Below are 21,130 nucleotides of genomic sequence, written 5' to 3'. Positions count from 1 at the left end.
GTAGAGCGTGGTTGTAATTTATGAATGGTAGATGACGGGAATAATGGATAACATAGACAACCAAAAACTCGTAGATGTGTGTAAGTGGGATCAGGATGATATAAGAGTTGTGTTGGTGACTTATTTTGAAGTGTTTTACAAGGAAGAATGTTTAACAGATAAGTTGTCATGTGAGGTGCATGATGCCAAAATGACGTGGGAACAGAAGAATGAGTTAGCATAGTGCAGATCATGTTATTAATGGTTCTCATTTTGCGTTCCACTTTCCCATTTTGTGAGGATGTACGGGGACAAGAGAAACAAAAAATAAAACCACGATCAATGCAATATTGTTGAAAAAGTTCATTATTATATTCACCGTCATTGTCACATTGAAAAGACTCGACTTTTTGTAAAAAATTGAGTGTAAATAAGTTGAGTAAGTGACTGAATATAGATTGCCACGATTGTCACATCTGAGAAGAGTGATCCCCCGTCTAAAAATCAAAGACAATAAAGTCAAAATGGTCAAAGAAAACATAAACATTGTTATAAGTGGTGAGTCGTCTCACAGAAATTAGATTTTTAATAATTTTCGAAGCATGCAAGACATGGTTAAGGTGAAGAGGTTGATGAGATGTGGTTATTTGTGTGTATCCGGTGCCGTGAATTGGAATATATACCATAATTATTGGAAAATAATTATAACTAATAATGACTAATATTCTATTCTATCACTTTTTAGGTCTAACCTGCAAATTAAATTTGCTGTGTTTTAAATGAAGCAGGGATAAAAAAGACCAATCCCTGATCCTCTGCATCTGCCTCTATCTTCTAATGATTTTAGCCACGTACCTCTTATGACATGGTATTTTTTGTGATAGTTCATGAAGGTCGGTTATAATGGAAGCTCTGCATTCAATGTTCTATATACTCCCTCCGGTCTCATATGTAAGAAAAGATTCTTTTTTTAGGTTCATTGAGTAATTAATGTACATAGTCTATATTATATGTAAGATACATTCATTAATCTATGAACCTAAAAAAAGAATATTTTCTTACATTTGAGACCGGAGGGAGTATGTATCTTGAATGAATTATGGGATTCAAAGTAACGGAATATCGATCATGACTCGATACAGTTAATTGTTGCTCTTTTTCATATATAGACGGTGGTTACAAAAATAAGGTACGACTCAAATGAAAAAAAAAAAAAAAAAAAAAATTTCTATGGAACGTTGTGACAAATGTTATGTTCCTTTAAAGGATTTCAACCCACCAAAATAAGAATGCCGTATAGTATTTTAACATTTTCCACGATATTCTTTGTATGGTTGTTCTTATTACAAGACAAGTGTTGGTCTCTTTTGAAATATACAACACAACATATCTAATCTCGTGTGTGAATGAATTAAATAAATTCCTCACCGAAGATTTAATAGTCCAAATTTTATTATACAAATGCAGTTTGAAAGCAACGATTTATATTTTAATATGCTGCAAGTAGCTAAAAAATTCTAATTAGTCAAAACTCTGCCGGCCTTTATATTGATTTCTATTGAATTGGACGTGGCAACAAGATTTCCTAACGCACAAACACATCTATATGATGACATAGCAAGCAAGTTTAGCAGTAGTTAGTGAATTATGAATTTGTTTGGCTTGAAAAATTTTACTCAAATTTTAGTTTGAGAGTCAAAATAATGTTACAACTGCATAATGAGACATAATTTTCCTTTTCTTTTTTGAGCAAGAGACATAATTTTCTGAAATGCGTTACTTATTTGTAATTAAATAAATTCCTCATATTGAAATTTTAAATATCAGCAAATCATACTATGATCAACTGCTCTGAATGCATTTTGTTTTTTATTGGTTTGATTTGGTCAATTGAAGGCCAGAATTTACATTTCAGATATGGACCATATTCAGATATTGTGTGGACTCCACTAATAGGCAATAGAAACAATTTCAAGTGGCTTGTCGAAAATGACTTTTTCAATGCAAGATATTTATTGGTTCACATTTTTTTGTTACAATTATTGATTTACTTGTACTGCCTCTGTTTTTTAAGTGTAATTTTAAGCTTACTATTTATATAGAAAAAATCAATTACCAGCACTGAAGTAATCCAAATAGTAAAAGATTTGGATCACTTAAGTAAGTGGTCATGCATTTGATCTAAGACTTTTATGCATGGAGAAAGTTTGATTTATGGAAGAACAATTTATCTTGTGTGCCTCATAAGTTTGTCGATAGAGATTAGTTACTAATAGGAGTTGAAACTTCTCATCAATAACATGTAAAAAAACCTTTTAATTTTGTTTCGTTTGAAAATCTCATTTAAATTTAGAAAAATGTTAATGAAGTGTCCTAAAATATTAGTTAAACAGCTTGATACAAACGAGCAATGGGTAATGTCTGTATCTCTAACTTAATTTGAAAATCAATTCATCGCATAATAATTTTGTCCTATTCAATTAATAAATGTTCAACGCCCTTTCTTTCCTTAAATAACCAAATTATATACCTCCCTTCAATAAGAGGTTATTGTATTCTATGCTTTTGAAAATAAAAGATGATAAGCATATAATCGGTAAAAGGAAAAAGAAGGGAGATACACAAGTTCAAAATTATGTGTAATCTGTACATTTGGGAAATGTCATCCCTATAATATGAATTCATAATTCATACTAAGGAGAAATAATATTTAAAAAAGACACACGAGTATTAATCAATCGCTTAAACAAACATTCTAATCCATTTTCAATTCCTTCAATAGCCACCACCAAAGCTTCTAACCTTCCATGTGCAGATTGAATCTTCTCAGCCTCAGCATCTTTACTCAAATTCTCCATAATCATCAAACTACTTACTCCAAAATCCACTTTTTCCAACTCATTAATATTCTCATTTTGATTATCACAACCAAACACACCCTTCTGCATCAACCTTGAAACTAATGACCATTTATTAACCTTTGATCTCAAAATTGGTGAAGAAAGAAACACAACAAGTGATTGAAGAATTGAACTAGTTATCAAACTAGCTTCAATAAGCACTTTTACAATTGAACAAAGGTGATTATTAAGATCCAATGAAAAAAATGAGGATCCAATTGACCCATCAATTTGTTTCAACAAAAGAAGTGATTTTGTACATTCCTTTCTCATTTTCCTTCTCAAACACCAATATTCAGCAACATGGTTTTCCATATCACCAATTTTTCTCCTTCTAAGAACAGATTGAAGCTCTTCAACTTTTCCTTTCATGAACAAAACATCATCTCTTGTTTTGCTCAAAAGGTCTAAGAATCTTAGTGGAAAATCTAATAACTCATCCATCCATTTCTCATTTTTGTGTTGAGATAATGCTTGTTGTGTTAGTGGCAATTTTAGAAGATGTTCTATGCATTTGTACAATTCTGTTAGGCCAGAGAGACCAAAACAAATTGCTTCAACCTTTGATGTTGATGATGATGATGTTTCCCATGATTTGAGTTTGATTAGTTCTTCTTCAATTTGAATTGTGCTTGGATGTGATCTTGTTGGTAAACTAATAGATCTAACACCATATTTGCTTGAATGTTTTTGGTTTGTGGAAAAGGTAGCTATGCTAGCCTTTTTCATCATTATTGAATTGAAGGGTGCACAATTGAGAGAGAACTAAATTAAAATGGTGTATAATCTTTCGTATTTATATATGTAGAGATTTAGTGGAGCTTGTGAGAGAAGTCTAGAATATAATGTATGTTTTTAGTGAGAGAAGTCTAGAAGTATTTTATAAAATATATAGCTTTATTGGCCTTGATGTCATTCTATAATAATATTAATTCAATATGTCAAAGGGTGGTGTTTGTTTTTCTTTAATGTTTGTTAAGTTGTCACATTTTTATATGCATAACATAAAATATACATAAAAATTTATATATTTAAGGGAGATAAGGTTAGAGAGATGTTTGCATAAAACCAAATGTTAAAGAGAAGTTTGTAAACCACAAATTTCAATAAAATAAAGTTAAATGTATTTTCTATATATACCATAAAGCATTAAATTTGATTTTAGTTTTGTAATTTCTATTCTTTTTCATCTCACAATGTTTTTATAAAAAATATCAAGTTACACTTCTGTTTAACTGTGATTAATCTTGTGGAAGTATGTGTAGGACATATAAAATACATGAGAAATGCTAGCAACACTCTCTTTTGAGCACTCTTTCTAGCACTAACTCTTTCATTAGATGAAATCAATGTGGGTCCTACACTTTGGAAATGGAACCCACATAAAGTGGTGTGACATACATTGATTTTACCCAATAGAAGAGTGAGTGTTACAGAGAGTGCTCAAAAGAGAGTGTTGCTAGTGGTGGGACATACATTGATTTCAACTAACTTTTTTCATACACAAAAATCAAATGTTAAATTTATGCGACCATTGACTTAATGGATTTAAATTTCTTACTATTTACATGAATTCATTGTCTGTTACAACTAGACAAAGTGCCCGTTTGGTTCAGCTTTGAATATAATTGATTCTGAGAGAATTGATTCTGATAGAATTGATTCTGATAGAATTGATTCTGAGAGAATTGATTTATGTTTGGATACAATTATGTAGAATTGATTAAACAAAATGATTTATGTTTGGATGCAATTATGTAGAATTGCTTTTGAATGTATAATTACTAAAATAGACATAGCTAAAGGAGAATTGATAAAGAATGAGAATTGATAAAGGGCAATAAAGTAAAATAACGTGTTGTAATAATAAAATATACAAACCTATACACGTTGTTCAAGGAGAATTGATTCTAGAAAAGCTAGAAGCTAGGATTTGTAGCTTCATGGAGAATTGCTTTTGGAGGACAAAAGCAATTCTGAAAAGCTGAACCAAACACGTTGTTTTTGGCTAGAATTGCTTTTGGCACTGTAGAGAATTGATTTTGGGCTAGAATTGCTTCTCAGAAGCCAAACCAAACAGGCCCAAAGAGCCAAAGATGGATGCCATGTTATAATGCAATTTTTTGTCATAGTAAAATATACAATTTTTTTCATTTTTGGTCTCTTCAATATATTTTTAAGAGAAATAAACAAAAATTGACTTAATGAGGTAAGATTTTTTTTGGGATTGTTACAATACATACTCAAAATACTCAAGCCCTGGTCCTCTGCATCTGCCTCTATCTTCCCATGATTTTAGCCACGTACATCTTGTGACATGGTATCTATCGTGATATTTCATCAAGGTCGGTTATAATGGAAGCTTTGCATTCAATGTTACATAAATGTACCTTGGATGAATTATATGGAATTGAATGTTACGATTATGGAATATCGATCATGACTCGATACAGTTAATTACTGCACTTTTTCATATTAAAAAAAGGGAAATGTTAACTTGTGATCTTAAGGCACAAGTTTAGAAACTAAATGTAGAAATAATGTATTGGAATGCGTGCATTAAATTTAATCTTTAATGTTTTAATGAATTGAATGCACAAAGTTTAAGGGAATATTTATTTTTTTGAATTTCTTAACATGTGCCCTAAGGGCACAATTTAACACTACCCTTAAAAAAAATGATGTACTACTAAAATTAAATGATTTTCTATGGCACGTTGTGACAATGTTATGTTCCTTTTAAGGATTACAACCTGCCAAATTAAAAGTATTTTAACATTTTCCACGATATTCTATTGTATGGTTGTTCTTATTACAAGACAAGGGTTGGTATCTTTCGAAAGACCTTACACACATATCCAATCTCGGGTGTGAATGAATGAATTAAATCAATTCCTAACCAAAGACTTAATAGTACACGTTTTATTCCACTAAGAGTATTTTGAAAGCAACATATTATATTTTAGAGAAATTGTATTTTGACAACCACTTTTTGACAATTTTTGGACAACTTTCTCTCTCATACTCACATGATGTTGTTATCCTCTCTCTTCTTTTTTCTCTCTCCATTGTTTTTGACCAATAAGAAGTGAGAAAAACAAGGTTGTCAACAAAGTTGTCATCAAATGAATGTCAAAATATCATTACTCTATATTTTAACATACTGCAAGCAAGTGGCTAACAATTTCCAATTAGTCCAAACTGTGCCGGCCTTTATATTTTGATTCCCATTGAATTGGACGTGACAACAAGATTTCCTAACGCATGATGACACATCTATTTGATGACATAACAGGTTACAAGTAGTATTCTCTCTCAAAACAAAAAAAAAAAACGGTTACAAGTAGTAGTTACGAAAATTGATTTTGTTTGGCTTTTTTATTTTTACGAAAATTGATTTTGTTTGAGCGTCAAAATAGTGTCGGTGTATACTTCCACCGTCTTAAAATAATTGACCTATTCATCAGATTCGCAGCTGTGAATATTTAACATTTTTAATTATTCAGATATTTTTACAAGTCAAAATAAAATACCCAACATAAAAAAAAGAATTTTGTCAAATGAAAAGTTTTACAAACAAGTATATTGCTTGCACAAGGTGGCATTTAGGGTGGGTAAGGGAAAGAGTTTCCTACCATAGGAAAGTATTTTCTGACCATAAGATTAAAGAGGTGTACATATTTTACAATGGTCTGTCCACACCTTATATTTCCCCCCACATCATCTTCAACCTTTGGCTAAAGAATGCAAATCAGCTACAAACAGAATGAATTTTTGAAATCCATATGAATATACACATCTTAATCAGAAAGAGCATAACATATTGAAGGGATAACGTTGTCTTTTCAATCAGCTAAGTAAGTTCTCTCCTTCATTACAAGGTACACACACCATATGTTGGAAGCAAGCACACATCAACGTTACAGACACAAAATGAAAACAGCGTGCTTACACGGTGTACACACAAGAAATACAAACGGCCATGCTTGCTTATGAAATAAAAAAAGTAAGTTAAAAGGGTATTAAAAGGGCGATTTTATAAATTATCTCTGGTATCTCTGAAATTCATTCAATGTGTAATCATAACAAACAAAATTGATTTTAAGAACAGCATGATGAAGATGGATATGGGTTGATGGGTGAACTGCAGATTTGCATTCTCTAGCTAGTGGTTGAAGATGATGTGGGGGAATATATGGTGTGGACAGACCATTGTAAAATCTGTACACCTCCTTAATCCTATGGTCAGAAAATACTTTCCTATGGTAGGAAACTCTTTCCCTTACCCACCCTAAATGCCACCCTTGCACAAGATTACAAGCAAAATGAAGAGTTATATTCTAGAGAAATGATATTTGAACAACCACTTTTTGACAACTTTTGCGACAACTTTATCTTTCATACTCACATTATCCTTTTACTTTCTCTCTCTATTACTTTGATTTTTGTGCCACTACCTAAATTTCTTTGTATAATTTAGTTGTCAAAAGATTGTCACAAGAAATGGTTGTTCAAATAACATTGCTCTATATTCTAATGTCTAAACAACCTAAAGGATTTAGCCATCGATAATGATACACAAAAGCAAAATTATACTTTTTTTTTCCTTCAACCACTAAAACGAGATGATCTTGATCTTTTCTAACATTTGTTGTAACATTTCATCTTGTAATTGAAAATTTTGTTATTTCGTTCTTTCCAAATCATCCCAAATCAGATTATGTGTAACAAAGACTGAATCGGTTTACCGATTCATCCATATGCCCAAACTGAATAATGCACATGATTAAATAAGATAAATTATTAGAGAAATGATATTTGTACAACCATTTTGTTACAACTTTTTGACAACTTTCTCTCTCATACTCACATGATGTTATTATCTTCTCTCTTCCTTTTTCTCTCTCCATTGTTTTTGACCAATCAAAAGAGAGAAAAACAAAGTTGTCACCAAGGTTGTCATTAAATGGATGTACATATATCATTGCTCCTAAATTATTATGGCTAGGAGGAATAATAAGAGAGCATACAATAATCTAATTGCTCATTACACTATTGTTTACGGGCTTGATTTGGTCAATTGAAGGACAGCAGTTATATTTCAGATATTTTTTTCTACAGTAGTTTTATTTCAGATCTGTTACTGTATTTTGTCTCATAAAGTGATAAAATATGGCTCCACTCCTAAGCAGTAGCCAGAAACACTTTCAAGTGGCTTGTCGAGACTGTCTTTTTCAATGATTTAGGCTATATTATTGGTTCACATCTACTCCCTCTATACACTTTTTTTTTTTTGGATACATGCTAATTAGTGTTTTGGGTTATTAAAAAAGAGGAGGGTAATGTTGAAGGGAAAAAATATTGTACTCCCTCCGTCTCATATTATATGATTTAGTTAATTCTGTCACATATATCAAAATATGTTAGGTGAATAATACACATTTTTAAATTGAGTCATTTAAAATGGAACGGTGGAAGTAGTAATTAATTGTTTGCTTGGCTGAAAAGAAAAGCATATGGACAGCATGTGTTGATCAAGGAAATCCTTTTCTTGGATTGAGCGACGGTTTTCAAAATCTTTATTGACCTTTTAAGCTTACTTGGTAGCCAAGGTCCTATTTTTTGTTTTTTGTAGCCACATTCTTTAATCAATTCATGGACACGTCTACACGTGTACTACTGATAATGCTTCTCAAGATTTCCAAATCAATTCTGCCGGCTACACTTACATGTGTAGGAAAAGGGAATATACTTTTGTTTTTTTAATAAAAAAGGGGAAAATACTTGGTGAGCAAAAAATATATATTTATTTGGACTAATAACTTCAAATAAAAAATACTTACACAAATTATTATAAATAAAAAAGCATAGTTTTAATCTTTATTTTCACGCATCTTTAGAATTAGTTATTCATTTTAAAATAGTTTGACTCCTTTCTCTATTGTTTGGATAGAAGATAGAGAGAGATGAGAGTCAAAGATAAGGATGGGGGAGATAGTATGGGAGAGAGGAAAGATACGAGAGGGAGGGGGAAGTAGAGGAGATAGAAATAAATAGAGAAGAAAGAGTGGGAGAGAGGGGAGCATAGAGAAATGGGGAGAGAGATGACACAGAGAATAGAAAAATAATGATGAAGAGAAAATAGTTTTAGCAAATGTTAACTTGTGCCCTCAGGGGGACATGTTAAGGAACTTATTATAGAAATATGCGTATTAAAAATCGTACAGTCAACTTCTTAAAGGTTAAATTATCATGTTTTCCAGTGCAAAATTGCTCATTTTAGGTTCCTTAACATGTACTCTTAGGACACAAGTTAACATGACCATAGTTTTTAATATCTTGTTCTTAGGACTAAAAGTTGTCTTATTATTAAGTGAGAGATAACAATTTTAGTTTTTTCCTATCATTTACTTTTAATTTTGTCAAGTTATATGAGTTTTTAAACGAAACACAATATAATTGAAGTTGTATTTATTGAGCGATAATAATTTCAGTTTTTATACGATCATCTACTCTTAATTTTGTCAAATTATATGAGTTTTTAAATGAAACACAGTATAATTGAAGTTGTGTTATTCAATCACTTATTTTTCAACAAATCACACCCTCCCTCAGTCTTTAATTGTGTACACGTGACTCACTTAGAAACTCCTTTTACGAATTTAAAATGTGTATGCTCTGCTCATTTGATATGGAGACAATATTCAGAAGTTTTGATGACAATTAGAGATATACTCTCTCCATCCCTTATTATAAGTCTTTTTGACTAATTTCACACATATTAAAAAAAGTTGGTATTGTAGTTAATGTGCTTAGTTTGTGTGTGAATTTTACTAAACTGTTCTCTGTATGTATGTGTATAACTAGGGGTATGTTTAGAAAAAATAATAAATACACATAGTAATTTATATATGGACTTATATTTAGAGACTATACTTTTTTCCCAAGGACGCTTATAATTAGGGACAGAAGGAGTAGTAAAGTTGAGTATAATTAGTTTTATAATTTTGAGATATGTGACTCACTTGGATATAGGAGGGTTTCCTTAATATTATTATTTCAGCCAAATTTAATAATTTCTGTTTTATTTTTTGTTTTGGATTTTCGGTCCATTAGGGTTTCCTTAGTATTTAAACATTTTACTTGCAGCTAGAGAGGTAGTTTTTATTCATTCAACAATATTTCAGAGAGTTTTCTCAATTTCTTGTGGATTCCGAAAACCTATTTTTACAAGTTTGTCGCTTGCAAACTTGTTTCTTTTCAATCTAGGTTTAGCGCTTGCTAACCTATGCTTCTGACCGTGTCAGGTGGTATCAGAGCATGTTTCTCCTGTTCTTTTCGTAACGTGATCAGGCATGGGAGTTCAACTGATGACGAAAGCAGAGCTTGAAGGCATAACCACGACTATCAATGTTTTGACAGCACAAGTGGCGGCGTTAACAACTCAGGTGAACAACAACAACAACAACAACAAAAACAATCAAAACATGGGAGGTGGACCAATTAGGGTTCCACGTGCTAGAAACAATCAAATTATTGAGGATTAAGTTTTTCAGAGGTGGAGGAGAGTGATGAATCTCCTTTTTTGAGATTTGTCAACACTCTATCTCAATAAAGCTTGTCATGGCTTCTCATACGAAAAATGGGTTTCTTGGACTCAACTCTCCACCTCTCGTATTCAAGTCACCGCGTATTAGTGGTCCCCACCGTGAAACACAATACTCAGAAAGGCTTGAAGGTACCCATTTATCAGGTGCATAAATACCTCAAAGTAACATTGGAGACAACATCCTTGGCTCGTAGTGAACTGAAGAAATTGAATTTTCAATAACCACTACCAAAGGTGTTTATAACAGTTGCTCATAAGGATTTTGACCTCAAGAATGACGTGAATACTCAAAGTTGCAGTCCTCTAGCATCTGTCGACGAATATTTGGCTGATCTTGTCGATGATTAAATGTATCAAGTCAACCAAAAAATGGAACAATCTTCTAATGCAGTTGGACCATCACTAAATGAGTCGGAGAAAGTTATATTAAATTTGATAAGAATGATGGTCTTAGACCTAGTAATAGAGAAGAACTTTTGCCTCTGCAACAATGGAAGAGGATAAAAATGGTGTTGAATTGGTTTCTCAAGAACACATAAACTTAAGTTTGAGTTCATGTGCAGATGTTTTTGATAAACAATATTGCCATGATTCACTTCCCTAGTGTGAAGGAAATGATCAACATCACCATAGTGACTGTGTACCTCAATAGATGCCTGATCCTATCCAGGTTATAGAGAATACAATCAAACAACAATCATCATTAATCTATGTTTTTCGTTGGTGCCATCTCTGCCACTGAAATCACCAGATCTTCAATCGCCACCGCCGCTGCCGAAAAAACTACCGGATCGACATGTTGCTACATATATCGACCAACCATCTGATTATGTTACTTTATAAAAATTCCCACCATTCGCGGATTGGTCATCTAGTACCTCGATTAAAGTCGAGGCTAAAATGATGGATCTAGAAAGTATTCAACATGCTACTACATTTCTTCGATGGGATAAAGGCAACTGCTATATTTTTCAAATCAAACCATCTTTGCATTTCACTGAATAGGACTCAAGACACTACAAGAAACATTACATTTTGCCAGGGGCAAAATCCCTGGGAAAAGGACAGAATCCCTGGCAATCTGGACGTTTGTGAGGGAATTTCCCAGGGGCACAAGCACTCGCAAAAGCGCTCGTCGCTAACCCTTTGCCAGGGGTTACACCCCTGGGAAAAAAACGAGTGCCTAAACCCCTGGTAAACGGCCTGGTATTTTCCCTGACATAATCCCTGGCATTTTCCCTCACTTTATTCTGCAACTCTCTGACTCTGACTGCCATGACTGACTGACGACTGACTGATGGGAAGTCAAGTCAGTTCGAAAAAAACCAGGGACATGCGAGGGGTTTAACCCCTGGCAAACGTCCATATTATTTTTTTTAAAAAAATGTTTTATATATAAAAAATATTTTTTTATTAATTAACTAAATATTTTAAAAATAATTTTAATTAATAAAATGCATTTAAATTAATTAAAAAATCGATTTTTTTTAGAAGTTGTTTTTTAAATACAATTAATTGTTTAAAAAATCATTTTTTTAATAAAATATAATTTTAAAAATATTTAAAATTATATTTTAAAACACAATTAAATGCATACAAATAAAGCAACATAACACATACAATATTGTATTGTTTTATTTTATAAATTGATAAAATATAATAATAGATTATAATTTATTAAAAAAACAGATTTTAACATAATTTTAATTTTAGAAATAAAACTGGTTTTTAATACACTATTTTAAAAAAATGTTCTCCAACAATAAAAATTTTTAGTATATTATTTTTTATGAAGTATTTTTATTTTAAAACCAGTTTTTAAAATTAGAAAAATTTAAAAAAAAACAGATTTTTAACAAACAGATTTTATTACACAAACTTAAACAGATTTTAAAATTTTAACAAACAGATTTCATTTTAAAAAAATTCAGATTTTTTTACTATGCAAATGTTAAAACAGATTTTGGCTAATTTAAATTTTTTTTTAAAACCAGTTTTATTAAATTAACAATTTTCTGTAGTAATTAAAAAACATGCATTTTTTAAAAACCGATTTTGGAAAATAAAGGAAATTCCGAATTATTTATTTCTATATAACATTCTATATAGTTTTCTTTATTTAGTTAAATTTCGAATTAAAAAAAGAAAAAAAAACGTTTATACATTTATATATTTAAATTCAGAATTAAAAAAAGGAAAAAAAGTGTATTCTTTCATTATACAATTTTAAGAGTAATTTTCTTTAATTTAAATTAAATTAACAGTATTATTATTTTTTTCTTTAATTATACATTAAATAATTTTTAAAATTTATTTTAACAAATAAAAAACTGATCTTGGAAATCCAAAGAAGAACAAATTTACTAACTTGTTGAAGCTTGATATGAGAGAAGAACAAATCCAGAGAGCAAGCTTAGCAAGGTTCCACAGGAGGAGGCAAATACTTGAACACTGATGCAATAAAATAATTTATATATCAGTAAGTAGTAAAAAATAAAAACACAAATAAAATAAAAGAATAGATTTTTACCAAATTAGAAAGTTTCTTGATGTTGAATAAGAGTAGAGTGTAGAAGTGAGTAGAAGTGTATGAAGAAGATTGAGTTGTATAAATTTTTCTAAGTTTGAAATATGGGCACAAGGTTACATTGGTTTTTATAGAAGCAAATAATGCCAGGGGTATTCCCAGGGGCTGCCCCTCACAAATGGCAATCAACACATAGTTGTTTCTAGGTGCAGATAGGTGCAGAATGGTAGGAAAAAAAAACCAGGGATTTGTGCAATATCCCAGGGGTTTAACCCCTGGCATGACAACTTTTGCAGAAGCTTTTCAGGCTCATGTCAAGTCAACAGAGAAATTGCAGAGATTTATCACCTTTTTGTCCATCCCAGGGGCTTTCCCTGGCATATTCCCTCGGTTTTTGCCTGACAGCCACCTACTTTAGTCACTTCAAGCCTGCATGCAACAGATTTTTGAATTTCAATTTCCCTCCTTGCAATAAGTGAGGGGTTTTGCGAGGGCAAACCCTTGTGTTATATGCCAGGTGTTGTCCTTGGCATTTTCCCTGGCAAATTTCCCAAGGGTTCCAAACCCCTGTCAAAATCCCTGGCAAAATGTCATATTTCTTGTAGTGAGAGGGTGGTCTATTGTTCATTGGAGGATTCAACATGCATGGAAGCTCTTTATATGAATGAGAACTCGAGGTTGAGTTCTTCGGAGGTGGAGGAGACTAATGTAGGAGGGTTTTCTTAGTATTATTATTTCAACCCAAGTTTAATAATTTCAGTTTTATTTTCTATTTTAGGTTTCCAGCCCATTAGGGTTTCTTTAGATATAAAAATTTCAGTTGTAGCCAGAGAGTCTTTCATTCAATAATATTTCAGAGAGTTTTCTCAATTTCTCGTGAATTCCGGAACTCTATTTTCACAGGTTTGTCGCTTGCAAACTTGTTTCTTTTCTTTTCAATTTAGGTTTAACACTTACTAGCCTCCACTTTCGACTGCATCACAATTAGTCTGAAGTTACTTGATTGAGAAACAACAATGGTTAGCACAAGACACCAAATAAAGAGAATACAATTTTTCTTTGCATTTCATTGTATTACCATTGAATTTTTCACTGAGCTCAAAATATTCAATCCTCAAGTAGATCCCTACTAAAACATGGATGACTTGTAGGATTTAGAAAAAAAACTGTAATGAAAAAATGTTCTATTGAGAAATTATATTCAAGAGAGAAGCTCTAGATTTAATCAAGCGCCTAAATAAGTTCTCCAAACCATTCTCAATACTTTCAATTGCATTCTCCAAAGCCTCCAATCTTTCATGTGCAGCCTGCATGTTTTCTCCATTAGTACCTTCACTTAAAAGGGTGTTTAAAGTAGTTTCAACACACAAAAACTCATTGACATTATCTGAGTTATCTTCACATGTTATGACTCCTTTGTGCATCATTTTAGCAACAAATTTCCACTTGGTTGTCTTTGACTTTGATGAAGACATAGTCAAGAATGACAAAATGATTTGAAAAATAGACAAATTCATTGCAATGACTTCTTTAAACACTCTAATCAAAGAATAAAGGTGATGATCAAGTTCCAAAGTTGAAGACATGCAAATTTTACTATCCATTTGCTTCAAAGATGTGATCAACTTGTTGACATTTTTTTTCATCTTTTTTGTGAAGAATTTGTATTCTACCACACTTCTTTCAACACTTGAATCACCTTTTCTTCTCCTTAGACAAGAGTGAAGGGCTTGAACATTTTCCTTGATTTGAAGAATTGTATCCCTAGTGATGCCACAAATATCCAAAATTCTCATTGAACTATCCAACACCTCTTCAATGCATTTCTCACCTCTATGGTGAGAAATCACTTGTTGGGTTGATGCCATGTTGAGAAGATCATCCAATGAAATATATAAATCATCTATTAAGGAAAGACCACTATGAATGGAACATGATGTAGATGTTCCTTCCCATGTCTTGAGCTTGTTCAATTCCTCTTCTACTCTAATTGTGCTAGGATGAGATCTAGAAGGCAAACTAATTGAACGAACATGATATTTGATTGCCATGGTGCTAGCTCTTTTGTTTCTTTTTAATAATTGAAGCTCAACGTTGAAATGCATGCTTTATAAGTCCTTGATCGTTTTCTTATATAGCGGTCATTGTTCACATTTATTATTAGAGAATAAAGGTAAAGAAAGAAGCACAAATCGGTGATCAAAGTGTTAGGCATGTGCTAGGGCATGGGGCTACATTTGAAATCGGGTAAATTGTCACACCTCTGCCCAATATTGTGTATTATTATTAAATGTGAAACAAAAAAGGACACAAGAATTATAAAATGGGTTTGAAGTTATTGGTGTATACATGGCTTGCTCTCCGTGTGTTGGTAAACAAAATTTTCATTAGTCATCACCTAGTTTGCATTCTCTTCATGCCACATTACCCCTCTCTATACTATTAGGTTGTCTCAGTATATTAGGATGTTGGAAAAATTTGAGATCCACAATAATTTGAGTTATAGATAAGCTAGCTATTTGGATTTTCAAAAGTGATGGCCGTCGTGGGTATATTTAACGTTTAACATTAACCCAAATCGACGATGTACACCCCTACTCGTTTGCAACGCAATGGATTAACACGTGTGCATTTATAAAATTGCATTGGTGCAGAGTATGTGCCAAATTAGATCTTTAGCATAAGGCATGACCACATCAAGATTAGTCATTTTTTAAGGAACATTAAGATTAGTCTAGTGGTGAAGGATTTGGATAATATATACATAAGATTTTATATTTAAACTTTATAGCCTTAATGTACACAAAAACAAAAAAAAGAGACAGTTTTTCATTTTGGTCTATATTATTTTTTTTGGAAAAATTTATTGAAATTATTGTAAATATTAATAGAGATCACTTAACCACATAATCAAAAGCAATTCTTTCAAAGATGAAACCTAGTTTTTTTTATTTTTTTTATTTTTTACAAAACCAGAACCAAAAATTCATTTATTTTACGATCTATATACACGGAAAATATATTTTAAACTTTAAATAAGCATCCAAATGACGGTGAACAAAATGTTTAACTATATGTGCCAGTATGATGTCTTTTTGTTTTTTTCGTAGACAAAATTAAGTCATTGTAATGCCTTTATCTTATGATGTCATTAGTCATTACATATATATTTTTTTGTATTTTTTTTTAAAAAAGATGATGTCTTTATCAATAATAATACAACAAGCCCTCAAGATATTTTTGTTAAAGAAAAAGCCACTGTTTATCGTACAAATATTTTCAACGCAGCAGGGATAAAAAGACCAATCCATGTTCCTATGCCTTTATCTTCTTCTAATGAATTTAGACACGTACATCTTATGACATGGGGCCAATGGGATAGTTCATGGAGGTCGGTTATAATAGAAGCTTTGCATTCAATGTTCTACGTACCTTAAATAAATGAGTTATGGCATTCAAATCAAAATCATGATCATGACTCGATACAGTTAATTGTTGCTCTTCTTCAAATATAGACGGTGGTTAAAAAATGGAGTGCAAAAATGGGGAAAAAATTGATTTTCCATGGCACGTTGTCACAATGTTGTGTTCCTTTTAAGGATTACAACCCGCCAAATTAAGAATTCTATATGGTTGTTCTTATTACACGACAAGGATTCGTCTATTTCGAAAGATCTCATACACATATCTAATCTCGTGGGAATGAATATGAATTGAATCAATTCCTAACCAAAGATTTAATTAATAACAAACTTTATTCCACAAAAGTATTTTGAAAGCAACAATTTATATTTTAGGGTTAATAGGCTTTTACCCCCTGTAATATAGGTCACTTTTGGTTTTGCCCCCTAGGAATTTTTTTTTTTTAGATTCCGTCCTCGTAAAATGAAGATTCTTTGGTTTTGCCCCCTGAGCCAGTTGAGTCAGCAGAATCTCCTACGTGGCATGCGACGTCAGCAGATTCTGCTGACGTGGCGCGCTGACTGTATAATTATTTTTATTTTTTTATTGGGGTACACGTGGCATTTTTGTTTTTTTTTTGTTTTAAAAAAAAATTAAAAAATTCTGGAAAAATAAAAAATTAATAAAAAATTCAGGGAAAATTAAAAATTAATAAAAATTTTGGAAAATCGAAAAATTAATAAAAAAATCTGGAAAAATGAAAAATTAAAAAAAATATTAAAAAATTCAAGAAAATTGTAAAAATAATAAAAAACGGAAAAAATAAAAAAAATATGGAAAAATTAATAAAAATAAAAAAAATATGGAAAAATTAATAAAAATAAAAAAAATCTTGAAAAATTTAAAAAATCTGGAAAAATGAAAAAAAATAAAATAATCTAATAAAATGAAAAATAATTAAAAAATTCTGGAAAAAATAAAATTTCAAAATTTTCTATAAAAATTAAAATTCTGGAAAAATTAAAATTTTCGAAATTTTAATGAAAATTCTGGAAAAATGAAATTTTAATGAAATTTTTTCGAAATTTTCGAATTTTTGAAATTTTCATTAGTATTTCTCAAAAAATTTCTGGGAATTTTGGTGTATTTATAAACCGAGAATAAGGGAAAAAATACACTGAAAAAACCGTATTTTTCGAAATTTCAAAATTTTCATTAGTATTTTTTCCGGAAATTTTTGTGTATTTATAAACCGGGAACTTTTGTGTATTTATAAACCGAGAATAAGGGAAGAAATACACTGAAAAAACCTAAGCTCGACATATATACTAATCAAAATTTCGAAAAAACGAATGAAAATTTCAAAAATTTCATTTTTTAAAGAATGATTAATCTTTTTAATTTTTTTTGAAAATTTTGAATTTTTTTTAAATATTTTCCAGAATTTTTTCATTATATTTCATTTTATTAGATTATTTTAATTTTTTAATCATTTTTTATTTTTATTAATTTTTCCAGAATTTTTAAATTTTTTCAGATTTTTTTATTTTTATTAATTTTTTCAGTATTTTTAAATTTTTTCAGATTTTTTAATTTTTATTAATTTTTTCAGAATTTTTAAATTTTTCCAGATTTTTTTTATTTTTTTTCAATTTTTATTAATTTTTCAATTTTCCAGATTTTTTTTCAATTTTTTATTGATTTTTCATTTTTCCAGAATTTTTTAATTTTTTTTATTAATTTTTTATTTTTCCAGAATTTTTTAATTTTTTTTAAATTTTTTAAAAAAAAACAAAAATGCCACGTGTACCCCAATAAAAAAATAAAAAATAAAAATAATTATACAGTCAGCGCGCCACGTCAGCAGAATCTGCTGACGTCGCATGCCACGTAGGAGATTCTGCTGACTCAACTGGCTTAGGGGGCAAAACCAAAGAATCTTCATTTTACGAGGACATAATCTAAAAAAAAAATTTCCTAGGGGGTAAAACCAAAAGTGACATATATTACAGGGGGGTAAAAGCCTATTAACCCTATCCCTTACTCTAAAAGCTTATTAGGTGATGCAACCATTAACCCTAATTTTTCCCTCTAATATTCTGTCATTAAATGCTAATGCATACAATCCTAAAATATTTTCCCGCCCATCTGACTTGAAATTTGAATTTTGGTGGTATTTTGTGGGGTTTGTATTGTTAACCGAGTCATTGTGGCTTTCAGATTCCCATGCAGAATTTTTTTCAAACTTTCCCTGCTTGATATACGTAAAACATTAAATTGTGCCTATTGGAAACTAATTATACACTCCCAAAACGGTGCCATACAATTCTCCTGCTTAGTTGTTTGACACGCTAATTCCTCTTCTTCTTCTGTCTATTTCACTTTCTCTTTCTTCTTTACCCATTCATTTTCTAGATCTCAATCCTTTCTCCCTCATCCAATCCATCTCTTTCTCTCACGAGCATCCTTCATAATAGCTCCTGCAATTTATGCTTTCTACTTCTGTATTTTCTTCTGCAACTCGATTGCTGCCATAACCAATTTCCCTGTTACTACCTTCACGGCGTCGACATATCAAGCCTTCCTGACAGTTTGAATCTCACACTACAATCTTCTTCTTCGAAACAAAATTTCTAAACCCTAACGCTTTGCTGATGTACTGGCATCCACGGTTCAGCCTTCGTTGCTTGCATGTGTCTTCAATTGTAATTCATTATTTATACAAATCGGCGGTATGTTTCTTTCAAAATATATGTTTCTGATTTTTTGCTTTGGTTTGAATAATTGTCATACGTTCACAATTTATTTGCTTTCTCTATTATGTTTTGGGTTTTTATATTTTCACTCACATGTTCATATCTTTTGGTGTCTCATTTTTGTTTTTCAATCGATGATTTAATTGAAAAGTCGAAATAGTTGCATTTATGTTCATTAGGAAGATGATGGGTTTGAAAAATCAGTATGTGGAGCGGTTTTATTGGTGGTATGGGAGAACAACTTTAATTTTTCTATAAATAATTGCTTCATTGGTCGTTTGTCTTTTATGCTTTAGAAGTTAAACAATGGCCCTGTTATGGTTGTTATATTTTTCATGGTCTACAAATTTGATTGTTGCTATATATGTTATGAATCTAAACAGGATAAGAAACATTGTATTCTTACTTAAGTGGTTTTATGTTGTTTGATCTGTTTTGTATTTGTGAATGTTGTAATTAAATTGCTTGCTACTTGCTAGATTATGAAAATCAAAGGAAATTGAAAGCAGGATAAGCGCATAACTTCTCAATGCACTACTTATTCTCTTTATTGTGATAAAGTCAATTGTTAAAGTTGTGATAGGAAAAAGACAAGAAAATCATGTTATTATTTATTCTCTGCATACATGGTTGTTTTAGTTGGTATTCACATATTAAAGTTTTGTTTTGATTTAACATAATCTTTTCAGTTTTTGATTGAATTTGATGTGAGGTGAGTTGAGTTGAGATGATTTCTGTTACTTGAATTGTTTTTGAAGATATACTCTGCTTCATCCATTTCAGGTTTCACGATTTTAATAGCATGAGCTTAATTATTGACATGCCTTTCTGGTCAAATTAATGCAGCATATCAAAGGACAGAAATGGATATGGCAACTTATTTGTTTTGTGCCTTGACTTTTTTTTTTCTTTCTAAGAACTTCTTTGTTAAATTCTGTGACATGGCTATCAATGGTGATTTTTCTAAGACCTTGGTTATTTTCTTTATATGTGTAACTTTTTTTAGATATATTGTGTTATGGATTTTTCTCTTTGAACAAAATAATGTGGATCTAAGCTGGAATTTTATCGAATGCGTGTCAATCCAATGATCACAATATTGTGTTATGGTGGTGCTCTTAGGTCAACGGGGGATAACTAGCTTTGTAAAAAAATTGAAGAAAAGGGGCATTGCTTCCTTTTTCGAACGACAGATCACCATGGAACACGAGACAGTTGTGACTCACTATGAAAAGGTGGAAATAAACCATGATGCTTCTCTCCAAAAAAAAATTGTGAACTGATCATTTGTTTCTCTTTTGCTTTTAGCAGTAAAATGTATCTTCCTTAAACATAAATTTAACTTTTCACTCTTGATATCAATCATTTCTTTAGGTGTTTTATCATTTGACATAACAGAGGAGAACATACAATTTATTTCACATCAATTTTTCTTATATATTACGGTCAATATGACCCGTGCGACGCACGGGTCAATGATCTAGTATTTTAATATGATGCAAGTGGCTAACAATTTCCAATTAGTCCAAACTGCGCCGGCCTTTATATCGATTCCATTGAATTGGACGTGGCAACAAGATTTCCTAACGCATGATGATAGAACAGGTTTATAAAGTAGTAAATGAATCATGATTTTGTTTGGCTTGCAGATTTTTACTCAAATTATTGTTTGAGATTCAAAATAATCTTATAACATAAAAATATTTTTGTAAATAAAATAAAGTTTATGATCATATCATACAATAATCTGATTTGCTCACTTTGCTTTTTACGGGATTTATTTCAGATGATCTGTTACCATATTTTGTCGCATAAAGATATGGCTTCACTTCTAGGCACTAGAAACACTTTCAAGTGGCTTGTCGAGGATGACTTTTTCAATGATTTAGGTTGGGGTGTTTTTTTTAGACCGAAAAAATTCATAAGTCGGTCCTTGCTGAAAATTAATGATAAAAAT

At 31.0% G+C, this 21,130-nt stretch overlaps 2 protein-coding genes and 1 long non-coding RNA gene across 3 annotated transcripts; 1 reads left to right on the top strand and 2 right to left on the bottom strand.

Annotated features, from left to right (window-relative positions):
* Positions 1-2,542: 2,542 nt before the first annotated feature.
* On the bottom strand, positions 2,543-3,843 carry LOC146900602 (uncharacterized). Its single transcript, XM_085735582.1, has one exon. The coding sequence runs from the start codon at positions 3,609-3,611 to the stop codon at positions 2,673-2,675; it is 939 nt and encodes a 312-aa protein (XP_085591708.1). The 5' UTR covers positions 3,612-3,843; the 3' UTR covers positions 2,543-2,672.
* A 10,210-nt stretch (positions 3,844-14,053) lies between these two features.
* LOC146900601 (uncharacterized) lies at positions 14,054-15,394 on the bottom strand. The gene has a single exon (XM_085736258.1). The coding sequence runs from the start codon at positions 15,118-15,120 to the stop codon at positions 14,200-14,202; it is 921 nt and encodes a 306-aa protein (XP_085592384.1). The 5' UTR covers positions 15,121-15,394; the 3' UTR covers positions 14,054-14,199.
* Positions 15,395-18,798: 3,404 nt separating this feature from the next.
* Positions 18,799-20,529, top strand: LOC146900600 (uncharacterized). The gene is made up of 2 exons (XR_015023420.1): positions 18,799-19,149; positions 20,296-20,529. It is a non-coding gene; the product is annotated as an uncharacterized LOC146900600 (long non-coding RNA).
* Positions 20,530-21,130: the final 601 nt, after the last annotated feature.

Source organism: Medicago sativa, chromosome 8 (assembly GCF_051527215.1).
Source record: "Medicago sativa cultivar Bolivia chromosome 8, Bolivia_mono, whole genome shotgun sequence".
NCBI lineage: Eukaryota > Viridiplantae > Streptophyta > Magnoliopsida > Fabales > Fabaceae > Medicago > Medicago sativa.
This window is presented reverse-complemented; position numbering and strand designations above follow the sequence as displayed.

Bases quoted from the DNA above. Each gene is read 5' to 3' on its own strand.
- LOC146900602 (XM_085735582.1), bottom strand. From the start codon at position 3,611: ATGATGAAAAAGGCTAGCATAGCTACCTTTTCCACAAACCAAAAACAT.
- LOC146900601 (XM_085736258.1), bottom strand. From the start codon at position 15,120: ATGCATTTCAACGTTGAGCTTCAATTATTAAAAAGAAACAAAAGAGCT.